General features: G+C 37.9%; 1 protein-coding gene and 1 non-coding gene across 2 annotated transcripts; both read left to right on the top strand.

Moving 5' to 3' along the window:
• The first annotated feature begins 256 nt into the window (after nucleotides 1–256).
• LOC121499194 lies at nucleotides 257–388 on the top strand. The gene has a single exon (XR_005990038.1). It is a non-coding gene; the product is annotated as a small nucleolar RNA SNORA63 (small nucleolar RNA).
• Nucleotides 389–2596: 2208 nt separating this feature from the next.
• Nucleotides 2597–3312, top strand: LOC121498444 (nuclear transport factor 2-like). Its single transcript, XM_041768394.1, has one exon. The coding sequence runs from the start codon at nucleotides 2636–2638 to the stop codon at nucleotides 3017–3019; it is 384 nt and encodes a 127-aa protein (XP_041624328.1). The 5' UTR covers nucleotides 2597–2635; the 3' UTR covers nucleotides 3020–3312.
• Nucleotides 3313–12797: the final 9485 nt, after the last annotated feature.

Raw genomic sequence — 12797 nt, 5'->3', positions numbered from 1 at the left:
TCTATTCTTATAGCAATACCAGGATGTCTTGATTACTGAAGCTTTACAGTAAGTTCTTAAATTGAGAATCTATTCCAAGATTGTATTGGCTATTCTGTGTCCCTTGAATTTATATACAAATTTTATGATCAGTTTGTCAGTATTTCAGAACAGCTCAGATTTTTGTAAGAATTATATTGAATTTACAGATCAATTTGGAAAAATATTGCCCTCTTAACAATATTTAAATATTCTGATCCATTAACATGGAAGTTCAAAGCAGGATACAGACTACAGTATAGCTGTTAAGTGCTGTACTGTATCTCCTCCTGCTCAAAACAAAGTTGTTTCCTAACTATACCAGTCTGCTATACTACTGTAGCAGATAGGGATACTTGATCTCATGCACGTTAATAAAATTAAATTTAAAAAGAAACATGGGATGTCCCTTCATTTATGTGTTATTTACTATTTTTCAACAATACTTTGTAATTTTCGAGGCATAACTTTTACATATCATATGTTAAATTTATTCCTAAATACATATTTTTGGGTCCTACATTACATGGAATTGTTTTCTCAATTTTCTTTATGTATTGTTCATTGCTCTTTTTTTTTTGCATATTAATCTTGTATGTTGCAACCTTTCTGAGTTTTAGTTCTAAGAGTTCTCTAGTAGATTCCTTAGGATTTTGTTACAAACAAGATTATTCCATCTTCAAATAGAGGTAGTTTAATTTCTTTCTTTCCAATTTGTATGACTTTTATTTCTTTTTCTTGTCTAATTGCCCTCTCAAGAGTTCCAGTATAATGTTGAATAGAAGGAATGGGAGTGTGCATTCTTCTCTTATTCCTGATCTTAGAGGAAAAGCATTCATTCTTTCACCAGTAAGTACAAAGTAGGGTGGTGGTGGTTGTTGTTTTTATAGATGCCCTATATCTGATTAAGGAAATATCTTTCTGAGTGTGAGGTGATATCTCATTGTAGTTTTCTTTTTAAATATTTTATTTATTTATTCATAGACACACACACACACACACACACACACACACACGGGGGGGGGGCAGAGACACAGGCAGAGGGAGAAGCAGGCTCCATGCAGGGAGCCCCATGTGGGACTTGATCCCGGGTCTCCAGGATCACACCCCAGGCCGCAGGCAGCGCCAAACTACCGCACCACCGGGGCTGCCCTCATTGTAGTTTTGATTTTATTTCCCTGATGTTGAGTGATGTTGAGTATCTTTTAGGTGTCCATTAGCCATTTATGTGTTTTCTTTGGAAAAATGTATATTCATGTCTTCTGCCCATTTTTATATTGAATTATTTTTGGGGGGAGTTTTATAAGTTTTTTATTTATTTTAGATACTGAACCTTTATCAGATATATCATTTGCCAATATTCTCTCCCATTCTAAAGCTGCCTTTTAGTTTTGTTGATTGTTTCCTTCAGAAATAATCAGAAGATTGTGTGCAGAAGATTTTTATCTTGATGAAGCCCCAAGTTTATTTTTGCATTTGTTCCCTTTGATTCAGGAGACCTATCTAGTAAGGTGTTGCTACGATTGATGTCAAAGAGGTTACTGTTTGTGTTCTCTAGGGTTTTGATGAATTCTCTCACATTTAGGCATTTCATTCACTTTTCATTTATTTTTGTGTATGGTGTATGAAAGTGGTCCAGTTCCATTCTTTGTGTGTTGCTGTCCAGTTTTCCCAATACCATTTATTAAAGAGACTGTCTTTTTTTCATTGGATATTTTTTTCTGCCTTGTTAAAGATTAGTTTACTATATAGTTGAGGGTCCATTTCTGGGTTTTCTGTTCTGGTCCGTTGATCTATGTGTATGTTTTTATGCCAGCACCATACTGTCTTGATCACTACAGCTTTGTGATATAATTTGATGTCTGGAATTGTGATGCCTCGAGATTTGATTTTCTTTTTCAACATCACTTTGGTTATTTGGGGTCTTTTGTGGTGCCATACAAATTTTAGGATTGTTTTTTCTAGTTCTATGAAAAAGCTGATGATATTTTAATAGGGATTGCATTAAATATTTAGATTGCTTTGGGTGGTATAGACATTTTAACAATATTTGTTCTTCCACCTATCAGAAAAGCTGAAATTGATGCAGTAAACAACAGATGTTGGTGAGGATGTGGAGAAAAGGGAACCCTCTTATACTGTTGGTGAGAATGCAAACTGGTGCAGCCACTCTGGAAAATAGTATAGAGGTTCCTCAATAAGTTAAAAATAAAACTACCCTATGATCCAGCAATTGCATTACTAGTTATTTACCCAAAGGATACAAAAAATACTGATTTGAAGGGATACATGCTCCCCAATGTTTAAAGCAGCATTATCAACAATAGCTATATTATTGAAAGAACCCAAATGTCAATCGACTGATGAATGGATAAAGAATATGTGGTGTGTGTGTGTGTGTGTGTGTGTGTGTACTCACAATGGGATATTGCTTAGCCATAAAAAGAAATTTTGCCATTTTCAACAGTGTGGGTGGAGCTAAGAGAGTATTATGCTTAGTGAAATAAGCCAGTCATAGAAACAGAATTACGGGTAGACGGCTCTGGGTTGCTGCCGCTGCCGCTGCCGTCATCGTGCTAGCCCCTCGGGTCTCAACAAGGCCGGGTGATGCTCCAGAATGGGAGACAAGCCAATTTGGGAGCAGATTGGATCCAGCTTCATTCAGCATTACTACCAGTTATTTGATAACGACAGAACCCAACTAGGCACAATTTATATTGATGCATCATGCCTTACGTGGGAAGGACAGCAGTTCCAGGGGAAAGCTGCCATTGCGGAAAAGTTGTCTAGCCTTCCGTTCCAGAAAATCCAGCACAGCATCACGGCACAGGACCATCAGCCCAAGCCAAATAGCTGCATCATCAGCATGGTTGTGGGCCAACTCAAGGCTGATGAAGACCCCATCATGGGGTTCCACCAGATGTTCCTATTAAAGAACATCAATGATGCTTGGGTTTGCACCAATGACATGTTCAGGCTTGCCCTGCACAACTTCGGCTGACTTCTTCCCAGCCAGGCACTCATGCTGTTTCCTCCTCCCTCCTCTTCCTGATGACTATTCACACTCCTCCAGATGCTCCAAATATCATACACAAATGAGCAGGGCCATGGTGGGAGCGAGTGCAGTGTGCTGCTACTACCAAGGTATTGTGCATGATGTTTGGATGCTAGAATAGTTGCATCTGACAGGAGAAGTTTGTGTTGTACCAGCGCATGCCTTGGAAAGACTTAAGTAATGCAAAAGGTTGTCTTTTTTTTTTTTTTTTTTAATCTATGGACAATTTGCTCTAGTAACCCAAAGAAGTGAAGGAGAAAGCAGCTCCCTCACCGCCCAGATATTGACCTCCCAGATATTGATTTGTTTGGATGTTTAAATGGTTCATGATATAATAAACCCACAAAAATTTCCTTAACAACAACAACAAAAAAAGAATTACCATATGATTTCACTCATATATGGAACTTAAGAAACAAAACACATGAGCATGTGATGGGGAAGAGAGAAGCAGACCAAAAAACAGACTCTTAATCCTAGAGAACAAACCGAGGGTTGCTGGAGGAGAGGTGGGCAGAGGGTTGGGTTAAAAGGGTAGTGAGTATCAAGAAGGGAACTTGTGATGGGCACTGGGTAGTGTGTGTTAAGTGATGAATCACTGAATTATACACCTGAAACTAATATTACATGCATGTTAACTAACTGAAACTTAAATAAAAACTTGAAAAAAAGGAGTTATCTTTCTATTCCTAGTTTGTTTACTGTGTTTATCATGAAGTGGTATTGGAATTTACAAAATGCTTTTTCTGCATCTATTGAGATGATCAGGTGGTTTTCATGCTTTATTCTACTGACAATTGATACATTACAGTAATTGATCTTAGGATGTTAAGCCAGTGCAAGGTTTTGCATTCTTGGAATAAATCCCAGTTGGTCATGATGCATAATTCTTTGTATGTGTTGCTGGACTTAGTGTACTATATTTTACTGAAGATATTTGTGTATTCATAAGAGGTTTTTTTTCCTTGTTATCTTCCTCTTTTTAGTATCAGGATAATACTAGCATGATAGAATGAGTTAGGAAGTATTCCCTCTCCTCTTCTGTGTTTTCAAAGAGTTTGTGAAAGATTATTATTATTTTTTAAATGTTTAGTATAATTCACCAGTACATTCATTGGCTTTTGTCTGTGGAAAATATTTTGATTACTAATTCATCCCTTGTTACAAGTCTATTGAGAAATTTTATTTCTTCTTGAGTCAGTTTTGATAGTTTGTGTTTAAATGAATTTGTCTGTTTTATCTACATTATCTAATTTGTTGGCATACAGTTATCCATAGCATTCCCTTATAATTCCTTTTTTGTTGTTGTTGTAAAGTCAGTAGTAATGTCCCTTCTTTAGTTCCTGACTTGAGTAACTTAGGTGCCATATTTTCTTTTTGGTCATTTTAGGTAGATATTTAATTTTATTGATCTTTTCTCAAAGGACCAACTTTTGATTTTGTTGACCATTATTTTATTCTCTTTTTTATTTCCACAGTAATCATTTTTTCCATCTGCTTTTATTTAGTATAGTTTATTCTCTTCTAATTTCTTAAGGTGGAATGTTAGGTTATTGGTTTGAAGTCTTTCCCCTTGCCCCTTTTTAATATTGGCATTTACAGGCATGGTGCATAATTATGTGTATCAGTTTAAGCTAAAAAACTCCCAGATATCTGGGAAAACATTTTTTTTCTGGACATTTCTGGCAAGGTGTCTCCAGAAGATTAATATTTGAATCAGTAAACTGCATAAAACTTCACCAACATGGACAGGCATCATCCAATCTTTTGAGGGTGTGAATAAAACAAAAAGATGGAGTAAGGGCAAATCTGCTTTCTCTTCTTGAGTTGAGTTATCCATCTTCTACATTTGTACATTAGCTGGTGTAGATCTTAGGCCTTCAGACTCAGACCAAACTATACCACCAGCTTTTCTGGTTCTTCCTCTTGCAGATGGCAGTTTTGGGGACTTTTCAGCCTCCCTAATCCTGTGAACCAACTCCTGTAATAAATATCCTCTTATTTATATCTTACTGGTTTTGTTTCTCTGGAGAACCCTGACTAATATAACAGATAAAAATTTTCCTCAAGCACTGTTTTAGTTGTATTCCTTAAGTTTTGGTTTGTTGTGTCTTCTGTGTTTTTATAAATATTATGTGTTCTGTGTATCGTACCATATGTATAACATTTCTAAATTCCTTTGTGATTTCTTTTTTGACTGTTTTTTAAATGTATGTGTTGCTTAATTTCTAAATATTTTTGAGTTTCCAAATATTCTTTATTACTGGAGAAATACCTTCTATTACTTAAACCCTTTTAAACTATTGAGACTTCTTTTAAAATGTTTTTTTTTAATTTATTTTATCTTATTTATGATAGTCACAGAGAGAGAGAGAGAGAGAGGGGCAGAGACACAGGCAGAGGGAGAAGCAGGCTCCATGCACCGGGAGCCCGACGTGGGATTCGATCCCGGGTCTCCAGGATCACGCCCTGGGCCAAAGGCAGGCGCCAAACCACTGCGCCACCCAGGGATCCCGAGACTTCTTTTATAATGTAATATATGTTCTATCCTGGAGAATGTTCCATGTGCACTTGAGAAAATTGTGTATTCTACTGTTGTGGTGTGCAGAGTTCTATAAATGTCTTTGAGGTCTGCATGGTTTGAAATATTGTTCAGGTATGCCATTTCTTTGTTGTTTTTCTTTCTAGTTCTATCCATCATTGGAAATGAGATACTGAAGTTGCAGCTATTATTGTTGAATTTGCTAATTATTTAATTCTTAGAGTTTCTGCTTCATGTATTTTTGAGACCCTGTTGTTAGATTCTTTTTTCTGGCTGCTCAAATCTCCTGTTGAAATCCCTTTAGTGATTTTTTTCATTTAGGTTTATGTATTTTTCAATTCCAGAGTTTCTTTTGCTTTCCTTTTATAATTTCTATCTCTATTGACATTCTTCATTTGGTGAGACACCATTCTCATATTTAGTCTTTAGAATAAAGTTCTGTGTGCACATCTTTAGATAATGTAAAGAATATGTCTAGTAAGACCAATGTCTGGTTTTCCTTTGGGATAGTTTCCCATTCGTAGCTTTTTCCCTCCCCTTGTATGGGCCATATTTTATTATTTTTCTGCTTGCCTAATAATAAAAATATTTATTATTTTAGTTTCAGGGGTAGTATTTAGTGATCACCAGGTGCATATAACATTCAGTGCTCATTATATCAAGTGCCCTCTTTAATGCCCATCAGCCAGTTACCCTATTCACCCACCCACCTTGCCTTCAGCAATGCTCCTTTTGTTGTCTTAAGAGTTTCTTATGGTTTGCCTCCCTCTATGTTTTTATCCTATTTTATATTTTTCCTTCTCTTCCTGTATGTTCATCAGTTTTGTTTCTTAACTTCTACATATGAATGAAATCATATAGTATTTGTCTTTCTCTGAGTGACTTATTTCGGTTGTCATAGTACACTCTAGCTCCATCCATATTGTTGCAAATGGCAAGATTTCATTGTTTTTGATGGCTGAGTAATATCCGTGTGTGTGTGTGTGTGTGTGTGTGTGTGTGAGACATCCTGTTATCCATTCATCAGTTGATGGACATTTGTGCTCCTTCCATGTTTTGGTTATTGTGGACATTGCTGCTATAAACATTGGGATTCATGTGCCTCTCAAATCACTATTTTTTGTATCCTTTGGATAAAAACCTAATAATGCAGTTGCTGGGTCATAGGGTAGTTCTATTTTTAACTTTATTTGTATGATCCTGGAAAAGACCTTGAATAGCCAAAGCAATCTTGAAAAAGAAAACTATTGTTGGAGGCATCAGAATTCCAGACTTTGATCTATATTACAAAGCTGTAGTCATCAAGACAGTATGGTACAGGCACAAAAACAGACACATAGATCAGTGGAACAGAATAGAGCACCCAGAAATGGGCCCTCAACTCTACAGTCAACTATTTGACAAAGCTGAAAAGAATATCCAAAGGAAAAAAGTCTCTTCAACAAATGTTATTGTGAAAACTGAACAGCAATATGCAAAAGAATGAAATTAGACCACTTTTTTACACCATACACAAAAATAAATTCAAAATGGATGAAAGACCTTAAATGTAAGTCAGGAATTGATGAGAATCCTAGAGGAAAATACGGGCAGCAACTCTTTTGACCTTAACTGGAACAACTTTTTACTAGACACATCTCTAGAGGTAAGGGAAACAAAAGCAAAAATGAATTATTGAGACTTCATCAAGATAAAAATCTGCACAGTAAAGGAAAAAAATCAATAAAACTAAAAGGCAGCCTACAGAATGGGAGAGGATAATTACAAATGACATAGCAGATAAAGGGCTAGTATCCAAAAATCTATTAAAAACCTAGCAAACTCAACACCCATAAAATAAAAAAATCCAGTCAAGAAATGGGCAGAAAACATGAACAGACATTTCTCCAAAGAAGACATACAAATGGCTAATACCATGAAAAAATGCTTAACACCACGCAGCATCAGGAAAATACAAATCAAAACCACAATGAGATACTACCTCACACCAGTCTCAATGGCTAAAATAACTCAGGAAACAAGAAATGTTGGCAAGGATGTGGAGAAAAGGGAACTCTCTTACACTGTTGGTGGGAATTTAAACTGGTGCTGCCTCATTTTTTGTAGATAACTGGATGTTTAAAATAATATAATGTGGCAATTCTGGAAATCAAATTCTTCCTCTTTCCCAGGGTTTGTTGTTGTGTGTTTTTGTTTTTGTTTAGTGACTTTTCTGCCCCAGTTCTGTGAAGTCTGTATTCTTTGTCATGTGTGGCCACCTATGTTTCTACTTGATTAGCATAGTGGTCCACTAATAATTGGACAGAGATTTCCTTAAATGCCTAAACAACTAAATCTCCCAGTCTTTTTTGAGGGACTTTCTCTGTGTGTTGGGGCACTATTTCAATGCTTAGCCAGATAATTTACAATTTTGCCTCAGCCTTCACTTCCTTGCTTGCACAGAACCTCTAGGTCAGCCAAAGGTGAGAGTTTAGAGCCTTTCAGATCTTTCCTAATCATGTGCACAGTTTTGGGAATGTGCACAAACCTACCCGTGTTTGTGACTTTTTTTTTTTAATTCCCAAGAGCATCTAAGAGCTTTTCATTCCCCAGATTTTCATCTAAGAGCTGGGATTCTCAATGCCCAGATTTTCCCTTTAAAATTTTTGGTTAGTCTATTATTTCCCCCAGTGGTTATTTACCACTTTAGACAGCTTCAGAGTTAAACAATTGCCTGTAACTTTAGGACAGTGTGCCTGGGGAAGAGATTTTTTGCATCTTTTGTACCAAGTGACCTCTGAATCAGGTTAAATAAAGATTTCTTTACAAGTGGGGTCTTCCAGGAGCCAACAGGTTAAATAATGACAGTTTTCTTGGAATGAAACTTTAAAGGAGCCCCACCCCATTTTTCTCTCTCCAGTGGCTACAAGGCTGCTGCTTTTCACTGTGATTGTGAGCTGTCAATTTTCAAGGCTCCTGTGGAGCTAGAGAGGAGGTATGGGAATAGGACAAGTTAAAATGCCACAAATCACTCTGTTCTTACCAAGATTCAGCTGTTTTTCTTTAAAAACCACTACCAAGGTTGCTAGGAGCCTTTGGTTAATTTCTAGCATTCTGAAAATATCGACTCTGACAATTTTGGTGAGTTTTCTCATTGCTTTTATGGAGGAATTTTTGGAGGTCCTTAATCTGCCATTTTTGCTGACATCATCCCCTTTCCCATTGAATCTTGATATATATTATGTATATCATTAGATCCAGTTATAAGTGCAATAAATTAAGTGCCAATTCTGTTCACATGTAGGAAGAAGAATGTTAAGAGGTCCCACATATGTTGAGGAATTCACGTTCAGCCTTTTCTGAAGTTTTCAACGCCCCTTGGTGCGAGAATCAGGCAGAGCCGTGGAACCAAGGAGCAGTTAGCTATTGGGGTTCAAAATATTTTCTTCACATTGCTTGTTCATATGTAAATACACTCCTATGCATTTTTATTTTTGTTTCTCCATTTTCTTCAATAGCTTCTCTGTGCTGAGACTTTCTATGGCAAAGGCTGAATCATTCTTTTGAATCACAAGTTGTAGGAACACCTGTGATTGAAAGCCTTTCCCTCCAGATCCAAGAGAGAAAGCTACTTAGAGGAAGAGGTGGACTTAACTATTTGCATCTAAGATGATGACAACTTGATGTTCTCTAATGCTTTTATAAAGCATTTATACACCTAGTGTATAAAGCAAAGTGTTTATCTTCTTTTATTTTTATCTCCCAAATACTTTCACATACAAGCACAAGTCTATCACTACTACCAAGCAACAAGTTACTTAGCATATATTCACTCAGTAAATTCTGTAATGAACCCAGTTAATTTAAGTTCATTCTTTCAGCAAAGGCATGGTGAGCACCTACTATGGACTAGGCATGTGATTACATTTGGTCATCATTCTCCCAGAATTCCAGGATTCTCCTATTCCTTCTATTTTTTAAATATATTTTAAAAAGATTTTATTTATTTATTCATGAGATACGCAGAGAGAGAGGCAGAGACATAGGCAGAGGGAGAAGCAGGCTCTATGGAGGGTGCCCGATGTGGGACTCGATCCCAGGACCCCGGGATCATGCCCTGAGCCAAAGGCAGATGCTCAACCGGTGAGCCACCCAGGCATCCCTCTCCTCTCTTCTTTATCTTGGTTGCAAACCGTGGACTATGGAATTGACTTTCTTTTTACTGCCCCTTTCTTTGTTGTAAACACAGGACAGAGTGATCCAGATGTCACACAAAACATTCAAGATTTCTCTCTTTCTCTCCATCTCTCTCCCTCTCTCTCTCCCTCTCTCTCTCTCTACCTCTCTCTCTCTCACAGACACGCATGCACACACACACACACACACACTGAAATAGAAGAACTACCTGTAAAACCAAGAAATGTTAAGTGAAAATAGTTCTTTTAAATAGTTCTTTTCTCATACCACTTCCTAGTATGAGACCAGGAATACTAAAGAATGGTCTTCAGTTGGTTCTTCCTCCACTAGTTTTGTTCAACATTCAGAGATATATTTAGATATTAATTTGACATAATGAGATTGTGGGGAAATTTCCCTCTTGAACGATTCAGCCCCTACACCAAATATGTTCAGGGAATCATGTCCAAAAATATTTCATTGCTTTGTAGAGTTCAGAATACCCTGTTTTAGTATTAGTAGAGTGAAATTGCCAGAGTTTTTCTATTTACTCTCTGTCACCTTGTTTCCTTTTTGTACACAAGCAGACATAGTTGCATGTGGCTTGACATTCCCAGTTTTGTGGGGGAGAGTGGGAACACTGACAGCTGCTAGAAAGGCTGCAGTGGTGGACGGCTGGATGCAGGTGCATACACTGCCTCAATTTGACAGGCTTTCAGGCTTTCATAATCTCTAGTGATATCAAATATCCTATCCAATAAGGTCCCTACAAACAACAGAAGCAACACACTTACATATATTCACCAGGGCATAGAATTCCATAATGTTCACTCAAATCTACATGGATAAAACATCTGCAATGTGTTATTTTTGTGATCTGCATGGTCACAGTGTCACAGTAGCTTAGAAATTAAATCATGCACCTGACGTTATGATACTTTGTTATCTGCATGGCTTTTGTTTTGCCTGTACTCTGTATAGTACATAAGGAGTGGGACTTTCAGGTTTTCACAATAGTTTCTTGACACAGTAGTACAAAGGATAGGGAATAACTGCTAGTTGACTTATTCTTCAGGTAGAATATTAGTGGGCCTCTGACTCAAGTTTCTATTCTTAGTGTCTGATCACCTCGACTTAGTCCCTCCCTGCCACTAACTCACTAGACCATGAATGAGTCACTTAACTTTCTAAATCTCTATTTTCTTGGCTGTAAACTGAAATTAACAGCCCCTGCCTGGCAGCATCACAAGGCAGTTTGAGAATGAAATGACAAGAATGCATGTGAAAGTAATTTGGAAATGGCTGTTTGAGGTAGACAAGAGCTAAGTGACTTCCCTGTCAGGTTCTCACCTCTGGAGAGAAGAATCACTACCAAAATGGAGGTCCACAGTATCGTCATTTTATGTAGAGAAATAATAAAATCCATGGCTCTGGGTAATCTAGATTGGAGCACGTAGCTTAGACCTGAGGCCAAGACCGGGTCCCCTCCCACCCAACTCAAATAAAAACCTCTGTATTTGCAAAGAGAGCTGAGTCTGCCGCACAGTCTACCACTTTACTTACTGAAAGTTCAAAGACTGCTTCTGGAGGGCAGGAGGGACCAGAATGCAGAGAAAATGGCAAGCATCTCTACTCAGTGGACCAGGCCCTCCTAAAATGCGTTATTAGTACTCTGAGGAGGCAAGTGCTATGGCTTGTACCAGAGTAGGAAAGGGAGCTCACTGCATGAGCACAAACCTGCCAAGAAGAACTAGATATCATGCCACAGGTGAGCAGTGATCTGTGATCTCATTAAGAAGCATGGAAACAGGATCCCACCAAACATCAGCACCTCTCTCACATGAAGGGAGGGACAAGCAAAGGGAGAAAGCGATTGGGCATGTTGACATCCTCTTTCCCCAGAGTGAAGGAGAGACTGGAATTTCGCCCCTCTATTTATGAGGGAAAACAAGAGTCCCCTCCTCTCATCCAACCAGGGCAATGAGATATTCAAATGGTTACGGTTTGCTTTTATAGGGTTTATCTCATTGAAAAGTCAGGAAATTGTTTATATAAGGTATATTAAAGGCTACTTACCTCATTTTACAGTATGAAGGAGCCAAGAACAAGTTGGTGACTGGCTCAACTACTTGATGCAAGTTGTCTAATTCTCTTAAAGATTAGGACCAGGAAACGGGACACTCACAAGGCAGGGTAGGACTTTGGCGAGAGGCCTTGGACTGCCAGAGAGCAGCATAAGACCACTAGGTACTCTGGGGAGCAGGGGAATGTGTTCTTAAACAGGAGAGGGAAGAGTGAAATGGATGTGGTGAAGATGAAGATCATAATTTTGTTTACAGCAATTTTATTCAAATGTTAAATTATAGCTATGATTTAGATAAAATAAAGTCAAGTCATTAACATGATTTTAATTATGTGAAGAAGGAACAGGTATTTCCTTCTCACTGCCCTTTGGAAGGTGCATTTTCTTCTCTGTGGTACTTGCCCTCCAGTCTTTATGATAGAAATAATGCACAGAGTTCCTTTGGGAAGCAATACTCCCAATACGGTCCACCTGGTAAAGATGGGGTTGACCAAGCCCCAGTGTTAATGGGTGGTCTGCTGACTAAGACCTGGCCAGACAGAACATTTCATTTACCTGCCCACAGGAACTGGTTCAGAGAAGGGCACGTGACCCAATCCAGGCAAATAACAACCCTTTCCTGGACCTATTACAAATGAAAATTCCCTTTGCTGCAGAATTCAAACCTGAGATGGTATAATATGAACCTAGAGCTACCGTTGACCGTCTTGTCACCATGAGGGAGGATTTGGCTTGAGAATAAAGGTAGCCCAGAAGAGAATGAAGCTGAAATATGGGGAGAAACCAATTTTTTATTATGTTTTTGAGCATCTTGATCAGACCAACCAGGTCAACATTCCACTAGTTTTCAGTTACATGGGCCAATTCATTTTGTACTTTCCTTTGTTTTTGCTTAAAGCAGTTTATTTCAGATTTCCACCACTTGAAGTCTAAAGAATCCTAAG

This window comes from Vulpes lagopus, chromosome 9 (assembly GCF_018345385.1).
Source record: "Vulpes lagopus strain Blue_001 chromosome 9, ASM1834538v1, whole genome shotgun sequence".
Classification (NCBI taxonomy): domain Eukaryota; kingdom Metazoa; phylum Chordata; class Mammalia; order Carnivora; family Canidae; genus Vulpes; species Vulpes lagopus.
The sequence above is the reverse complement of the archived record's forward strand: the minus strand, read 5'-3'. Positions and strand labels throughout refer to the sequence as shown.

Excerpts from the sequence above, each read along its gene's own strand:
- LOC121498444 (XM_041768394.1), top strand. The coding sequence starts at position 2,636 with ATGGGAGACAAGCCAATTTGGGAGCAGATTGGATCCAGCTTCATTCAG.